General features: G+C 42.2%; 2 protein-coding genes across 2 annotated transcripts; one reads left to right on the top strand and one right to left on the bottom strand.

The window, feature by feature from the left end:
* The first annotated feature begins 309 nt into the window (after nt 1-309).
* Nucleotides 310-14,039, top strand: dipk1aa (divergent protein kinase domain 1Aa). Its single transcript, XM_027029849.2, has 5 exons — nt 310-758; nt 11,135-11,269; nt 11,458-11,565; nt 11,992-12,168; nt 12,276-14,039. The coding sequence occupies exons 1-5, from the start codon at nt 705-707 to the stop codon at nt 13,086-13,088; spliced, it is 1,287 nt and encodes a 428-aa protein (XP_026885650.2). The 5' UTR covers nt 310-704; the 3' UTR covers nt 13,089-14,039.
* Nucleotides 14,040-14,606: 567 nt separating this feature from the next.
* On the bottom strand, nt 14,607-18,408 carry rpl5a (ribosomal protein L5a). The gene is made up of 8 exons (XM_027031022.2): nt 18,309-18,408; nt 17,733-17,802; nt 17,442-17,557; nt 17,055-17,189; nt 16,762-16,964; nt 16,138-16,315; nt 15,422-15,510; nt 14,607-14,768 (listed from the first exon to the last, which is right to left on the bottom strand). The coding sequence occupies exons 1-8, from the start codon at nt 18,309-18,311 to the stop codon at nt 14,669-14,671; spliced, it is 894 nt and encodes a 297-aa protein (XP_026886823.2). The 5' UTR covers nt 18,312-18,408; the 3' UTR covers nt 14,607-14,668.
* Nucleotides 18,409-18,615: the final 207 nt, after the last annotated feature.

The raw sequence follows: 18,615 nt of genomic DNA, 5'->3' as shown, positions 1-18,615 counted from the left end.
ATTTCGTATAGTAGCCTATAACAGATCTGATGATTGTGAACAGTTAATTTTCCTCCTGCAAAAAAATAATATTTTAAGCGAGCATTGTATGTGACTAACGCTTCTCATACCATGTATGTACCATTGCCGTCCTCTTTTTAATGCCATCATTTCTTATCAAATTATGCTATAATACGGATTTATACAATATATGACTAATAATAATTTATCTTTTCATTTATATGAATAAATGAATGGTATGATAGCAACACGCGGTCGGCAGGGGGCAGTAGGAGCCTGATATAGAAAGCTACCTTAGTATGTCCAGTTTACGACTACTTTTAATTAAATTCGCACATGTGTGTATGTTGAGTAAATTTGCTTCCATCTGTTACTTTAAAATGCGCTGCAATGTGAATGGCTGTGTGTAAAAGACTTTGGCCGAGGTGTTGTCTTAACAGCTGCAGCTGAAAGTGAAAGGTCGACAGAGAACCCTAATATTTGTCTTCGAGCTGCAATATTACTCAGTTCCGTAACGTCAGAAAGTTAAGAGCAAAACGGCAGTTTTTTACGTTACAGTTAGTGGTAGGCAAAGTAAGGATAACAATGTGCGAGAGTAGAAAACGTTAGCTAGGCTACTTTAGTCGACGTTGCCTTTCTTGACTGTTTCCGTTGTGGGATTCCCTTTCGCAAGTCGACTGTCTTTGAAATGATCTATTTCTGCTATGGCGAGAGGTCTGTTTTCACGGGCCTGGATGACAAAGTCTTATCACTTTCAGGTGGGTAGCTAGTCCTGCTGCATTTTGGTTACTGACCAGTGAGTGTTTTATTCGTTTTTGATGAATGGATGCAATAGTTGTCATATCGAGTTATTCCTGCTGTTTTAATTTAACCTAGGCAGCTAGGGTAATGTATTGGCAGTCTTAGCAGAACAGGTAAGATAGCTAGCTAGGTTAGTCAGTTCAGGTTTTGCGTTCAGTTGGAATGTTAGCTAAGGCTGTTAGCTAGCTGGATGGTCATAGTTCTGAGTCTAAACACTTTGCATAGCTAACTTACTCTAAACCCAAGCGAGTGCGAAACATTTCCTAATAAATTCGTGGGTGATGATGAATGGCGACTTAGTCGGGGAGGTTATCGAGCTTGCCGAGAAGACCTGCTATTTATGTTTGCGACAAGTCATGCTAAGAACTTCTACTAATTAACATTATTTCTTATTATTTTTTAAACTCTAGTTCATAACCTCACAGGTGCCCCATGATATAAGCAGAACCATAGTAGGATATGTTTTAAAAGCCAGCCTTTTGTTTAAAAAGGGTAAGCCAACTACTTTGTTTGCTCTGCGAATTTTCGGCAGTGTCCCTGGTGTAGACTTGCTAGTTAGATAGCGTTAGCTAGGTTAGCAACCATTAGTGAGTGGAATAGATTAGGCAATGCCCGCCGAGCACTTCTCGAGTCTGGTGGCTTGATGTCAGTGGTCTGACTGACGTCTAGTGTTGGCTCACAAATTAAATCGAGTACCTAAAACAGATCATTTTGACAATTCTCCAGCTGTCTGCCTATCCGTTTGTCATTTAGCAGGCCTAACTTGCTAATCAAGATTGTGTTCCAATCATTCATTCAAACCTCGTTCGTTGTATTTGACTGTCATTGTGATTGGTGCTTTTTTTTTGGCGAGGGGTGTCTTCAATGTTAGCTAATACTACAAAAAGTACACATTTTTATAGTGGCTTCCATTGTGATGACACCAGTAATCCCCTCTGTAAATATGATCTAAGAGCTTTAAATTAATTTTCACTGTTGTCCCTTTTGAGAATCTAGAGGCTCAGCAGTGTTGCCTCGTTTGGTATATTGAGCTGTAAGAATAGTCTACCACAGGTGCCTGTGGTGACGGAGACCCATCACCCCCCTGAAGGAGAGAGGGTGCTGTGACACGGATCGTCACTTCAGACAGGAGAAATGGGTGCTATGATTGCTTTGCCAGAGAGCTGGCTGGCTGCTGCCCTTTGCCACACATGGTGTGAGGAGTAGGGTGGTGCCACGGAGGCCATCGGGAGGCTCGTGGTTATGGAACCCGCCCTCTGCCGTTAGGAGTTCAGTATAAAAAGTGTATGAACCCTGGTGAGGGACATGGGTGTGACACTGCATGATGAAGGGGGTTGGAGCACAAAGCACCCATGGAAGGATTGAAGCGCATGTGTGTGTGCCCTGAAGGGGAAGGTAGTGTGGTGACAGAGACCGTCAGCCCCTAAAGAAGAGAGGGTGACGACACGGGGATCAGCAGGCAGGTGAAACATGAGGTCTAACTAGCTAGCATAATTTGATGTAGTTTAGCTGCTTTTTGTGCTAAAGCGATAACATAAATGTTTCGGTTTAAACATTTTTATTTAGTTATTTTTTCTTCCCTATCTTTAATTAGTTGTCATTTAACTTCAGTCATGCGCAATAAAAGTCAAAGCTCCTAAACTTACTTGAAATGCTTGTTGTATAGAGATAGCATAGTGACAGGCTTCAGGCGAAAGTACAATTTTTGTGAAAAACAAAAACTTTAAGTAGCTATCGAGATATAACGATTTTATTTCAGAATCTTTTGTGATAGAATAATTAGCTAGATGCAACATGTTGGTCATATTTTTTGTTGACTTGGCCTAATGGCGTTCAAATCGCGTTGAAAGGAAGAATGTAGCTACTGATGAGGTAACGTTAGTTCAGTTGACATTTTTACCAACTCATAATGTATTTTACACTAATACACTGTATATCATACACACAGAAAAACTGTCACCCAAAATTTTAGTTGTATGGATTTATGCTTTGGCTAAAGACACCTGCTCAAAGCCATTTGAAAAATAAATAAAACTGCTATGCCAGAGAGCTGGCTTTTTGGTCCGGTGGTCAGGGTTCGAGGCCAGGTATGGTTGCTGCCCTCTGCCTTCACCACAGTGCAGCACCAACAACCACAATTGCACTCTAAGGGTAAGGTAGTGTTGCCACCTATGTCCGACAAAAAAACCTGTAAGCTGTCGTACTGATGACCAGTGAATCACTTTGCCCACTTTTTTCATTAGACAGATGTAAAAGAGTTAGTGATGGATTTGTGAAGTAGGGTTGTTTATAGCCCTGAATATTTTAAAATATCTTCAGTATCTTTGAGAGGAAACAACTGCTTACCTTATTGCTCAGTGGTTTCTGTTGCCTTGCTGGAAAAACAGGCCACTTTCTGTCGGGTAAGGTGTTTTGGTGAGAAACACTTAATTCAGGATGACTACACCATAAAGCGTGTCTTCACTGTTTTCATTAATGGATACCATCTGTTTAAATATAGCTTTGCTGGATTCTTCAGTATCATCATAAAAATCTATTAATCCATATTTTACATCCTAGGATGAACAGAAATACTGGACCTTTATATGGAAACAGTTTTGTGTGGTCAGAGTTGGGCATATCAAAACATCAGTACTACACTTTCTGCAACTGTGCATTAAGTGTCCCTGGAGAGATAATACATTTTCTGGACTATTAAAAAAAGGACAACCGCAGGAAAACTGGAACAGGTGGCAGCCTTAGTCAGGGGTTTTATCAGGTCATAGCAAAGTATTTCCAGTACTGGTAAATGTATTAAATCAATTAATTAATGTCCTGTAGTTTCAGCCTGATGTTTCTTCACATTGTTCTGCTGTGGAGAACAATTCTTTCAACAGCTGTGCAATGTTCTTTCTTGCTCTCAGGAATTCAGTCAGGATAAAGGCAGCCAGTCAGGCTAAAGATTTGGCATTTGTCTGCTTTATGTATCTGCTGTGTAATAATGAGTCATTCTACATTGATGAGTAGAATGCCAGAGTGAGATCACCGTGTTTGCTGCTACATTTTCCTTAGCATTTGGAGCCATACGTCAGAAAACAACCATTAGTTATGTTCTTAGTTGCCATACTATACTGCTTATATGGTGTCCTGAGAGGTGTCCTGAGAGTGGAATGTAGTCAGTGTGAAGTTGGGGTGCTGACACTACCCTAGGCACTGCCTGTAGCCAGAGTGCTGTCTTGCTTTGAACAACAAATGGCCAAAATGTTTCATGGAGTGCACTTGGGAGTGAAAAAAGCAGCATGTTGGACAAAAATAATCTAACATCAGACATTCCTGCTGAGACAAAACTGTAGTTTTTTTTGTCTTTTACATTTTGATGATGCTGGACATGTGGAGTAAGGACGTAACGTCTTTTGGATGTGTAAATGGATCCCCTCAATTCTCCAAATAAAAACAGTGCCTCTACCTCATCTGTTGGCTAATCAGCTTAGTTCCTCCAAAGCTCATGAAAGCATAACTTGTTGGAGAGTGATTTGTTAAAAGCTTATTACCATACAAAATTGGGGCATGGGCAAACTAAAGAAGTTAGAAAAGGAGGCTACAGATTCCTAAACTGACTTTCATCCTTAAGTCTGTTGCTCAGTCGCACTTGAACACAGGGTTGTATTCATTTGTCGTGTTCATATATATACTGTAGAAAGGCAGGATGTGTCTACATGCAGGCCTTGTATATACACTGGCCTGTTTGCAGTGTTTTACAAAATGTAATTAGCATCACTGAACCTTTCCTATGGCTCTCTTTGCTTTTGCCTTTTGCCTGCATGTACTCTGGTTTGCAGTTATGGATTCATCTATGATTAGAGTTTTTGCTGTTTTCAACTGCACTGGGGGGGGGGGGAAGCCCAAGCAAAGCATGTTTGCACTTGAAGCCTGCAGCCTGTCACTGCTGGATACTACAGAGATTGCAGAAATGGAATTTAATGACCAAGCTCGGGTTGGACCCTGAATGGCTACTATAGTGACGAATGTACATTCACTGTCACAATACTTTTTCTTTTTCAATATCAGCACCACTACTGAAACCTTGAGTGTCAGCCAATGCTTATCCAATGTTTTTGAAACTACTAAGCATTAAAATTAATTACTTATAGTTGAAGTTTACTTATCATCTAAAGTTACCCATCAAAAGTTAAAGTTGCTCATACAGTAAGAAATTCATAGCCATCATAACATGTACAAACCATTTTTATTCCAATAAACTTTCAAACAAAAAAAGGAAATATTACAGTTCAGACAAAATAAGACCCTTAAACTGAAATTGCAGTATAATGCTAATTTGTGCCAAATATCAATTTTAACAGAAATTTTGTATGTAAACATTTAAAGCAAAAAGGTACAGTAGAAATAAATTACTTTAGATAACTTGTGTACATAAATTGCATTTTCAATATAGAATACATCACATCTATGTGAAACTAACCATGTTTTAAAGCATGCTATAGAATGAATACAATGTGAGAAGACATTTTTATAACTTATTGGCTGCCCCACCGTTCACAATTCTGCAAACACTAATCAGAGATAAATGGGTCATTTTCTGCAGAGCCCTCTGTGCTCACTGTATCATATCAGGCAAATTCAACTTTAGAAAATAAGCATTTCAGCTTTCTCAAGTGTCAGCTTTCTTCCTTAATCAATGATATTTGAGGCTCTGCTGAAAAGACTCCCGTTCTCCACATTTTCTCAGCGCGCACAGAGAAATTTAGCTTTTAGTGTAGCCAGAAGGGGAAATCGGGGATTGCTTATGTTCCAGTAGAGCAAGGGATTCTTTGACCTTGGAATAGTTCGTTTGCTGAGGTAGATCTGCACTTACTCAGGAACAGGTACTGCTGTGCTTTTTTTCCAGGGTTTCATCAAACATGCTACAGGGGCTACTCTTGCTTCTGCTTGCAATTTCCACCTGTGGGGAGTTGTTCACTGGCTCTGCAGTTTCAGCTGTGGTTTTCATGCCTTCCTTCATCTTGTCCAGGCCTGCTAATAATGCACATTTTCCAAGCTGCTAAGCATCTGCCGTTGAAAAGTACCTGCAACAGTTAAAATAAGTAAAATTCCCCATACTTATTTTAACATACGAGACAAGAATGCATCATGTGAGTTCCTTTTTTGATATGAAGCACTGACACGAAACGACAAGCAACTTGATCTACATGCACACCCATGGTATATAGAGTATAGTGAATGTGTAAGAGTGGGAGGTACGGTCATACCTGTTTAGTTAAAAGGATGTTTTTCATAGATTTAATCCCCTGGTCAGTTTCATGTCCTTGACTTAAAACACCTATAACACCATGGGAATCACATCACTTGGAGCAGGAGGTAAGAAGCTCACCTCACTTCAGTTCTCATGTTAGCTCTTCAAAAGAGGCCAAGACAGCAGTCCCCACTGATTTTGTTTTTAGTGTGGTTCAGTGTCATAGAGAGCATACTCTCAATCATATGATGCATACTGTTCCACCTTGTTTGCACTGCTTACTGGAGGTGTTGGTCATATTTAACTCTTAATGCCTTCTAGGTGTGAAAATATGAATGTCAAGTGTTTAAAGTGACCCTTGTTTTTGATGGTATTGAGTGCATCACTTGCACTGTGCTGTGACAGTAACCATTCATGCAGTTATCTGCAGTGTGTGCACAAAGCATCCTATACTTGCGACTCCAAGCTGATGCATTTTTTTTAGATGTTGCGGTCATTGTCTTGTAAAAAGTCATGGACTTGGCTCATGTCAATTGGTTATGCTTTTAGCATCTTTTCTGTAGCTACCACAATAGACTCCCCTCAAGAGCCATTATTCCCAGCAACACAACAGGCACGCAATGAGCTCCAGATGAGTTGTGAAATTCACTGCTGTGAAGCTTCACAATCACTTTGAAATAAATTCACACACATTGAGGGTATTTTTCTAAGATTTGTTCAAGTTCATGTATTACTTTTCATGATGCCTCTGCAAGTGTTTTAGGTTTGCTGTATTCAGGTTTACAGTGCTGGTGACTCTTCTCGATACACTCGATAGGCATTGTAGTTTACTTTTCTCTTTCTTTAGAGTTAAATGCTTCCACACAGCCAACATAATAGCAAACATCCACATGTGCTTTGCTAAATAGCAAGCTATTCACTGTTGGTATAGTATTTTGTGATGGCTAAATTGGATGGTTACTGAAGTGCCTTTACCTTAGCTCAGTGAGGTGAACAGTTGCTATGATGTTACGATGGTATATTTGTTACATTTGTATAGCGCATTTTCCAACATGATTTGAAAAAGCTTTACAGAAGTTATATGTACAGAGAATCCGGATCCAGTACACTAATGCACAACTCGAAGCAATAGTGATGAGGAAAAACTCCCTGAGAGCAAGGAAAAAATTTGAAGGAACCAAGGCTCAGGACCCATCTTCAAAATCATGCCCGGCACATATCTGCACACTCAGTTCTCTGTAGCTTGTTTCCCAGCTACAGAGGAACGTTTTGAAAACTGGCCAAACTGAAGCCATGGTAACCAGTACTGCATTATGGAATTGGGGGACGTGCCCCTTGAACAGACATTTTGGCATGTTGAATGTGAACTGATTTTTGCACAGTCTGTCAGTCTGGATCTTTCAGTTTGGTAAAGAATAATTTAACCCTCCTGATGATTTTGAGATGTTTAATTTCAGGCCATCAACAATGTTGATGCAAATGACCAGTGATTTACTTGCACACAGTGTACCATTTTGAAGAGGAAATGGTAAGAACACTGTTTTAAAATCCTGTATATATTTTATGTGCCAGAATTGCATATGTGACTTAACATATCTAAACATATCTTCACTGTTTGATTTATTTGGGGGGCTCAACACAGCAGCCTTGGAAAGAAGGGGGGGAGAAGTTGGGTACAACCCTAACCCACGCCAATGCCATGTCAGTGCTCATCAGATAGTATCTCATGATCAGTGGGCCTTTGGGCAGAAACTGTGATGAACAGGATAGTGGGTAGCAGATGACCTATGCTTGCCAACTAGAGATGCACAGTATGTTTGCAGATGAGGACAGATTTGAATTTATCGTTATCGTTTCAAGATTGGAATTTTATCCAATAATTACAACAGATGATTTTCTTTTATCCAACAGAATAAGCCTTCTGTATAATGTAGACTTCATTTGTATATTACTACTGTTATAAGAAAAATGCTAACAATCTGTTTGTGTCTGTGTAGCTGTGAGCTTTCCAGCCATAGACTTTATTATAACTGCTTCAATTTGAGGTGAAAAATACCATAAAAATGCCATAAGTTATGGTTACAATAATTGTGGTGTCTGATTTACCTGTAACCTGGATTGTGATGGGAAGTGTCAATTAGGAAGGTTAAATGGGAGCTCTGGCTTATGCTCCCCTTTACCTCCTGTCAGACCTGGATTCGAGTCCTGGGTAGGGTGGCTACCTACAGCCTTTACATGGATATGTAAAATTAATTAATGATCAATTTTTAGAGCTTTAACAGATTGCCCACTGCACTGCCTATATTAGATTATAGTTTGAAATTGCATCAGAAACATCCAGCATAAGATGCTAATTTATACAGTATTGGCCCAAGAAATTCAATATTGCTTCATCGCTAATGCCAACAGATGGGCTGGCTGTAGTCAGTAATTGTACAATAATAAAATGCACCTATTAAAATGTAGAGTGGGGAAAATAATTTTGATCCCCTGCTGATTTTGTAAGTTTACCCCCTTACAAAGACATGAACAGTCTATAATTTTCATGGTAGGTTTATTATAACAGGCAGAATATCAACAAAGAAATCCAAAATAAAGACATTAAATAAAGGTTATAAATTAGAGTTTGATTAAGTGAAAAGTATTTGATCCCCTACCAACCAGCAAGCAATCTGACCTCCACAGACTGGTCATGTGCCCATAAGGCACACAAATCAGTCCTGTCCCTTTAAGAAAGTACTCTTAATCTCACCTCATTTATGTGTATAAAAGACACCTGTCACAGAATCAGTGTCTTCCATTCAAACCTCGTGACCACCATGGGCAAGACCAAAGAGCTGTCAAAGCACGTCAGGGACAAGATTGTAGACTTGCACAAGGCTGGAATGGGCTACAAGAAAATCCGCAAGAAGCTTGGTGAGAAAGAGACCACTGTTGGCACGATAATTCAAAAATGGAAGAAATACAAGATGCTAGTCGCTCTCGCGCTGAAGCTTCATGCAAGATCTCACCTCGTGGGGTAAGGATGATTCTGAGAAAGATGAAGTGTCTGCCAAGAATTACATGGGAGGAGCTTGTTAATGATCTCAAGGGAGCTGGTGACAGTCACCAAGAAAACCATTAGTAACGCACTTCGCCGTAATGGATTGAGATCCTGCACTGCCCTCTGCTCAAGAAGGCTCGTGTACAGGCCTGTCTAAAGTTTGCCAGTGAACACCTGAATGATTCAGAGAAGGCTTGGAAGAATGTCATGTGGTCAGATGAGACCAAACTTGAGCTCTTTTGCATCAACTCGACTTGCCATGTTTGGAGGCAGAGAAATGCTGGATATGACCCCAAGAACACCATCCCCACTGTCAAACATGGAGGTGGAAACATTCTGCTTTGGGGCTGTTTCTCTGCTAAGGGTACAGGAAGACATCACCACATTGTGGGGTTGATGAATGGGACCATGCACTATAGAATCTTGAATGAGAACCTCCTGGCCTCAGCCAGAACACTGAAGGTAGGTCGTGGATGGGTCTTCCAGCATGACAATGACCCAAAACATACAGCCAAGGCACCAAAGCAGTATCTTAAGAAGAAGCACATTTAAGATCCTGGAGTGGCCTAGCCAGTCTCTGGACCTTAATCCCATAGAAATTTGTGGAGGGAACTCAAACTTTGAGTTGCCAAACAGCATCCTTGAAACCTTCAGGATTTGGAAAGTGTCTGTAAAGAGCAGTAGGCCAAAATGCCCCCTGAGACATGCACAAACCTGGTGACCAACTGCAAGAAACATCTGACCTCTGTGCTTGCCAACAAGGGTTTCTTGACCAAGTACTAAATTACGTTTTGCCTTAGGATCAAATACTTATCATTTATCACTTAATCAAATACAAATTAGTTTATAACCTTAAGTTTTTATTTTGGATTTCTTTGTTGATATTCTGTCTCTCAGGTTTATTTTAACAATCATGAAAATTATAGTCTGTTCATGTCTTTGTAAGGGGGTAAACCTATAAAATCAGCAGCGGATCAAATAACTTGCATCACCTGTACAAATAATTATTAGACAAAGTGAAAAAACAAAAATTTACATTTGTACCCAGCCATAAATTCTCACCAGTCCCAGTTTATGATGCTATATATACACTCACTGGCCACTTTATTAGACACCCTCTGTTCTTCACTGGTCAGTGTCTGACCACAGGTCCACTGCTGACTGGAAATTATTTCTCAGTCCCCAAAAGTAACCAGCTAATAGCAGTTGTGTTGTCAGAAACTAACTATTAATGAAAGACTGGAGGATGTCTAACACAAACTGGCAACAGATGGACTGTACAAAGGGGCTGGTAAGTGTATAAACCCTATTGTACTGTCTTTTATAGAGCTTCATTTTATCATCTGTAACATTTAAGTTTAGTTATTGATTGATTTGTAGACAAAAACTAAGTCAGGGTCACAATACCAAAGTCAAAAAAATATGCTAGAACGTATTCATAATTGAGACAAAAGTGTAAGGTTTTATCAAACCAAAGTCTTTGCTGACGGGGTTGTTGCATGCACAAGTTATTGAAGCATTCATGTTGTAGGTGTAACTTAAAAAAAGTGACGTATGATGTTACACATTTGTAAATTAAGGAGTGCTGCTTATTTAGGGTTGATAAAACCATGTTTGGAAGAAGCCAAATGAAGCAGTCTGGAAGTGGACATGAGATTCTGCATCAGTGCTTGAATGTGTTGATCCAGACAGGGGCAGACTTGATATTTCTGGTGCCCCAAGAAACGTTATGTCATGACATGAACATCCTGGTTTCATTTCTGTAATTCTCTTTCTTTTTTGGGCACTGCTGGGATACGAGCATTTCATGGTTATGTTCAAGAGTCCTGATTAGCTAGCGTGTTGCGGAATCTCTGGTGTTGAACAATGAAAGTAAGAATGCGTTTAGTCTGAGCTGCTGCTGCTGCTGTTGTTTTTCAGCCAACTGCTTATGGCCAGCAGGGGTCCCCCTGATCTCTGGGGCCCTATGCCTTTGTGTGGTTTGCGTAGTGGTAAGTTTAAAAAAATAAAATAAAATAAAACGCCACTGAATCCAGGTTTCTGTACTGATGTTCCCGCAGGCTCGCCTGTCTTACGTCCGAGTGAAGTACCTGTTCCTCACCTGGCTGGCGGTGTTCGTGGGAAGCTGGGTTGTGTATGTTCAGTACTCCTCTTACACAGAGCTTTGCAGAGGGCGAGAATGCCAAAGAACCATTGTGAGTGTTCCTGTCAAATAAATGTTGCGTCAATCATGTGGATTGTGGAATTTGGCGCAATGAACATGTTTTTAATTCCAGAGCACCACCTGTTGTCATGTGAACTGTACAGCATTTTGTGTGTACATTTCCAGTTCCAGAATGCTGAGGTTCTTCACTCTCTTGCCCACTCCCTCTCTTTCTTCCAGTGTGACAAGTACAGAAAAGGTGTGATCGATGGCTCTGCTTGTAGTAGCCTTTGTGAGAAAGGCTCACTCTACTTTGGGAGGTGTCTGTCCAGCAAGCCCAACAATCAGGTGAGCATCATCGGCCATGTGGCAGTCAAAAGAAATAAAGAAGGAAATAACACTGATAAAACTTGCAAATACCTTCTGTAATATTTTTGCAAGCTGAGCATTACAAATAATCTGGAAATTTACTTAAGTATGATGGAAAATGATCAACCCCTATAATATTTCAGTGGTCTTTCATATGCCTGATATGGATCGCTTTAGTTACAAATAAAGCTTTACCTTTCTCATGGTAAGTTCCTCATTAATAAAGTAATTGGCAAGTTATGTTATAAGTTACACTATACATGATTATAAAGAGTTTTATGTATGGACTAAAAAAAAAATAGTGAACCTGTCATTTTAATTTTGTGAGTGTAAAGTTCTCATCCTGTATTTTGACTGAAGATGCCTGTGAAGTAGATTTGAGACCTTCTCCATGTGTGGTGTCAGGTATATACAGGTAGCTGGGGGGATGTGGATGGGGTGATCAAGTGTCAGCTGGGTGATGTGGTGCACTATGAGCTGGGAGAGGAGCTAGAGCCCAGGAAGGAGACAGTTCTGTTCGACAAACCCACCCGGGGCACCTCGGTGGAGAAGTTCAAAGAAATGGTCTCCAGCCACCTGAAGGTACGGCCACTCAGACGCACATTTCAATCAAAGGCATTCTGCAGCTCAGCTTCTCCTTCGTGCAATAACTGATATTTTTTTTCCTTGTCTCTCACTTTGACCTTTAGGCGAAGGTTGGCGAACAGGCCAATCTAGCTGGACTGGTCACCCTGATCCTGTCGTTTGCCGACAGCAATCGGGATGGCCACGTGTCCCTAGCGGAGGCCAAGTCAGCCTGGGCTCTGCTGCAACTGAACGAAGTCCTGCTGGCCGTGGTTCTCCAGGGCCGTGAGCACACACCCAAGCTGCTAGGCTTCTGTGGTGACCTCTACGTGGTGGAGCGCGTGCCCTACACACCACTGTACGGCCTGAGCCTGCCATGGCTGCTGGAGCCATGGGTGCCAACAGGCCTGCGGCGACGCCTGGATCAGTGGTTCACGCCCTCGTGGCCACGCAAGGCCAAGATCGCCATTGGCTTGCTGGAGCTGGTGGAGGACGTGTTCCATGGGCCATTTGGCAGCTTCCTGGTGTGTGACATGCGGGCGGGCAGCTTCGGCTACACGGAGCGCTATGACCTGCGGCTGGTGGACGGGCGGCGCGTGGTGCCTGAGGAGGCCTTCCGTCGCGCCATGCACCTCCGTCGTTGCCATGACGATGACGACTGTGCGTACGGCGCTGACTGCAGGGCGGCATGCAACCCCACTGAGCAGCGCTGCATGGGTCAGGTGAGCCAGCCCAACCTGGCTCGGGCATGCGGTGCACTGAAAGACTACCTCCTGCGGGGGGTACCAGCGCTTGTGCAGGAAGAGCTGGAGAAGCAGCTCTATGCCTGCATGGCACTTCAGGGTTCAGCCGAGCACATGGAGATGGAGCACGCATTAATCCTCAACAATCTGAAGACCCTGCTGTGGAAACAGATTTCACACACCAAGGACTCCTAAATGAGTGACCCGTAAATGGACACCAGCACAGCTACTATTGAGCCAGGTTTGAAACTGAGCTAGGTTGAGGCATGGAACAGTAAGCGATCAGCATTCTAGCAATAGTGTGCGTCCATTGTGGTACTGACCCATATCTATGGCCCTTTCTTCCAGCAGAGAAATTAGGTGGTAAAAGAGCCTATCCATATTTTTATTCTATTCCAGCTACAGACACACCTCAGACACTCAATCAATGACCCTCATCAGAAAATGGAGCACAACAAAAACAAAACTGGCTGAGGGTTCTTGAGGAGTGGATTGAAAACTTCTGCATTACTGTATCTAATGCCAATGTACATGTGCAGCACATTCATTTGTACTTGCTGTTTGATGTTTTCGGACTGAATCCTGCCAATACCCAAGTGATCACTGATTGTGCACTTACTTACACTTCCTTCAAGTCTAATGAAGGGGAAACTGAAGCTTTTTGCATCCATTGTAGGATGACAACATGAAGTACAGAACACTAAAGCATGTGCAGTCTACAGCCTGTGCTGCCCCTACAGTTCATAGGAGGGAGGCAGTGTGATCTTGGAACAGTGGGATCAAATGCAGAAAATTAAGTGGCTAGTTGTATGGCTCTTTTGGTCTGCAGAGCATGTGTGCTGGTACTGAAATCGGTACGATTTCACCATCAGATTGCTGGGACTGAAATCATCTCAATTTCCTACATTAACAACTTCCCTAAATTCCAGTTATGGCTGATCACTCAGCTGGATTGATAGTCTGATTACACTCAGTTTTATGACTGGGTGTTTTGTATTACAATTCAACTGATCATGAACATTAAATCATGTGCAATCATGTCAACAATCCATTGCTGAAGGTCAGTGTTGCTGTCTGAGAATGAATGTTTTTTTTTTTGAAGTATAAATGCATGACTTTGCACATTAAAATGTTTTGTTGCACTCAGCTGCCTGGGTTGTCTAGTTTAATAAAATCTTTCCATTTTAACAGCAATTTACTAACCTATTATGTTTGTTTTAATGGTTGGATGGCATTAATTTAAATCGGTTCACCATGCATCGTTTTAGTGCACTTAAAGTGAAATACTGTTCATCACTCTTTAATAATAATCCAGCTCCATTAAAGGATGCATGATGCACGTTTTGATAACAGACCCCTAGCTAAACAGGAGGGAAATCTAGGGCTTGGGTTTTGCATGCAACAAGCAATATAACCTGGAAGAACAGTTTGCTTCGTGCAGGCAAACATTGTAAACAGTGGCCTCAACCTCATCCATCCCCTTGAGAATATTTATTTTTGTGTTCAGAAACCGCAAGCTAAATCTTTTAACAAGTCTGTAAACACTGCTCATCAAAAAGGTATTTGATAGACCTGAGGCTGTGGCAAATAATGCTATATCTAAACTAAGGCTCCTCAAAGGGAGCTTTGGTACGCATTCACCGGAGCCTCCAAAAAGAATGGAGCTTTCTGCTTATCTAATGTGAAAGAGAACAATAGAAACTCGGTTCTTTCCAAATGCTTTATTTGGACAAGGCGCATGGTTTCTGTGGAGCAGGAGGGGCAGGTCCATCTCTTCACTCGTCATCAGCAGCCTCCTGAGCACGGAGGAAGCTGGCCTTCTTCTGAGCCACGCGGTCCTTTCTCTGACCAAGTGTGAGCTTTGCACGGTTCCACCTGCAAAACAGACTGTTAGTGGGGGCAAAAGCATGGGGGTAGCGGTTGGAAGTCTATCCCATGGACGCAGCATCTTCGCTGTGCATACGGAAGAAGGTTGAAAAATAACAGCTGACTCTTGGAATGGTGAAGTTATCTGTGCTTGGCTCACTTTATGGCTCTGAGGAGCAAAAGCTAAGATCAGGGCATATGCTGAGACTAAATAGAATTCAATATTGCATTAATTAATGCAACTACTTATGGAACCTCAACTGTGGTCAAAGAAAATGTCAAAATATCAACTTTGACCTGGGGTCTGTTTAACACTACTTTCAAACAGTTCCTTTCTGTAAAAATATGGCATGGTTTATGCCCCTGTGTATTTTGTCATTTGCAAATTTCCAACAAATCCATTCAACTACTGACAATCACCAGTAACTTCAGAATCAAGGGCTAGCATATACAATCGGACCTACAGTTTTGTCCAACTTGGTGCTTAAAACCAGTCTGAATGGCTGTCATCACAATAACCAACCACTTGGCTCACATGCATTTCATAGTTTTAGTATGTCATCTCCACAAGAGGACAGTAACTCACTTTGGTTTACAGCAACATGCAAGCAGAACATCAAACATGTCACCTTGCACAAAGGTACAGGAAAATAAGAACCCACCTCTTCTTCTTGACCTCCTTCTTGGGCTTCTTCTCATGGACTGGGTTCTCACGAATGGAAGCATGAGCCTTTTTGTACATTTCCTCCACCTGCAAGACCCACACAGTTAAATGCCTTATAAAACAAAAAGACTACATTTGTTTACAAGCATCCTTAAAAGTAATAGTCCAGTTAACAGGTGAAAGGCATTTGAGGTACACAGCGGTCACTATATTTAATTTGAAATAGATATCAAATGTAAAATCTTTAATGAACTGCTGCTTCTACACTAATGCTACATGCATACATGTTTCAAGACCACATCAACCATAAAAACAATGGAACTCATGGTTTTACTTGTTTCAGCTGTTTGTTTTTTAAATCCTTTTCTTAGTGCTTATAAAATTGTCATTTTAAGCTCCTCAGCCCATCTTGAAAACAACATGTTACATCAACTGTGCAAATGAAGGACCAACCATGGCTGCTCAGTCCAAGGATGCTCATCACTGAGAAGCTGAATAAGTTAAAACTGTAAACCGCACAACAGCGCTAGAGGAGGTGGCCAAGGCTAGTGGTCGTTGGCAAGAATTACAAAATCGACAACAGTTTTTAGCAGTTCCGAGAGATGAAGCCACAAACGGATAACCTGTAACAGGTACCTGTGGAGGTTCTGCTCCAGAGACTAGACAAGAGACCCGTGCGGCACTAAGCGCCATCGACCAGCCGGCCAGCCTTACCGAGTCGGGGGTGACGCCGCTCTTGACGAATCGAGAGAACTGCTTCTTGTAGGCCTCCTCATCCTCATCCATCAGGCTGCTCATGTACCCGGCTACATTCAAGCCCAGGATGTGCTTCCGGTGGACCTCAGCGTTAAATTCTTTGCTCTCGGAATCGTAGCCCGGGAACCGCTTAGTGCTGCAGAACACACAGAGGTCAAGCCCTTGCGCATGCACTGGCAACTACACACAGTGCATTGATGCCGCTTGGCCCACTCAATGTCAGAAAATCACAATGTGCTATAAGGACAAAACTGAGACAGTACATGTCTCTAGCAGTATGACTAGCCTGTCTTCTGCACCAAGGCTACAAAGCATTTCTTGTCAATCTCACATCAAGGATTACTAGATGGTATCACGCTCCATGAAATGTATACAAATCCCACACTGAATGGTGCTCCATAATCTGTAATCCCTATAGTCCCTGTATCCCCTATGTGACCATATGAGTATGTCAGAAGTCTTAGTTAGCTAGAACTCAGGGTGCTGTTTTTCTCAGTTGAGGCTGGTTTACAAGGCCAGAAGGTGTCATGACGGGGAGAAGCGAATATCTCGTAGCGTGCAACACCTCCTGTGTGCCCTCACCTGTGCGGGATTGACAGTCCTCCATCCACGGCGCCTTTGAGGGCCCCAAAAACCTTATTTCCAGTGGTGGTTCGGGCGAGGCCGGAATCCAGGTAGCAGGTGAATGCACCAGGCTGGCCGTCAACACTCTCCACGTTGAACTCCTCACCAGTCACCTCCACCTGGCCCTCGTACACCTTATCCAGGCTGAACTTGCTCAGCAACTACAGAAGAATCGGAATGAGTGTTCAAAAAAGTGGAGTGGGGGGGATGTGGACAGGGTCAGTCCAGGTGTTTCGAGCATCAGTTCTTACCCGACGTGCCAGCAGCAAGCCAGTGCAGTAAGCAGCAGCGTAGTTTGTGAGCCCCACCGGAATGCCGTATTTGGGCAGCTCGTGAGAGTAAGCAGCGCAGACGATCACATCGCCTTCTATCTTGGCATATGCGATCTGGAAGTGAACACAAGGGACTCTGTTGATACGGGCTGTCTGCAGCGTTACAGCAATGCCCATTTTAATACAGACTAAAATTCAGGAATAGTATATGTATAGGAATACATGTACAAACCAAGATATTTGATCATATTTGTAAGGTTAAAGTATCAACACTAGCAGGGGTGGGAGATAGGGAATGAGAAGTCATACTGTGGTTCAATGAGGGAACAAAATTTCCATGTGAATCTGCACATCACTTGGAATTACCTGGCAAACAATATCCCTGTTGGAGAATCTAACGATCATCCTGTATTTGGGTGTGTTGTACTTGTTCTTGTCCTGGATAACAAGACGTTTACGGGCAAAGTAGTCTGTCTTTCCCTCTGGATGCAACAATCACAAACACTAGTTTATCAACGATCCACATAGGACAGAAAATGACTTATGTAGTGCACTTATGTTGAATGCTACCCACTGGTTACTGTTTTTTCCAGAAAAATAATCAGTTTTCAGTAACAACTCGCGTATTATTGGCAGTGGGGAATAAAATCGAATTACCTCGCCTCCTTCTGAATTTGACCTGGTATCTCTTGAAATATGCCTTGTTCTTGACCACTTTGACGAACCCCTGGGTAAAAAAAAAACGAGAACAGTAAACAACACGAACATCCAATGTAACCTAACAGCACTACTAAAATAAATAATTAAGACCACACGGTCATCCTCCTCAGTGGCATTTAAAAGCTCACAAGATCAACTACCTCCGCGCAGGCGGCTAGTTAGCCAGAGTTGTCATTAGCGCGCGTGTTCAATGACGTGAACAGCGGCTACACTTTAAACCCCGGGCACGAGCCAATTCTAACTGGAAACTTATCGGCGCGTGCGAGGACGTCCGTGTAGCCCTTCCGAGTAAATGTGCAGCGTATCGTGTGAGGAAAAGACACAATCGGCAGAATTGCACAGGCTGGCAGCAGCGCACAATTCCAATAGAATTAGCTAGCTATATCAGATAGCCGTATTAAATCTAACATCATCCATCCAACATACGCGGCCAGCAGGGATGGAAAATGTACCTTTGCCTGCACATGGGGTCATGTTTCTAGTAGGAGAGCATATTATGTGTTTATTACTGACCATTTCGTAATCGTTAATTCTCCTTTTGTCAGGAGATGAAGTCTTCAGACTCCGATACTGCTCCCGCTGCACTGAGAAAAGGAAGTTAGAACGGTGTGCGTCCAGGAAATACAACCACACATGAAAGGTTGTGAGTATGCCCCAAGTGTTATGGTGGAGGTATTGCAAAAGTATATATATATATGGTTATTTCGGTGGTCATCAGCTTTCACACCAAAATCTGACAGAACCGCGAATCTAGTCTAGTTCTAGTCTTACAGTAAAGGTGTATTTTACAGATGACCATTCATCCCAACTGACCCTATAG

This window comes from Electrophorus electricus, chromosome 7, assembly GCF_013358815.1.
Source record: "Electrophorus electricus isolate fEleEle1 chromosome 7, fEleEle1.pri, whole genome shotgun sequence".
NCBI classification, from domain to species: domain Eukaryota; kingdom Metazoa; phylum Chordata; class Actinopteri; order Gymnotiformes; family Gymnotidae; genus Electrophorus; species Electrophorus electricus.
Note: the sequence above shows the minus strand (reverse complement) of the source record. Positions and strands in the feature narration are given on the sequence as shown.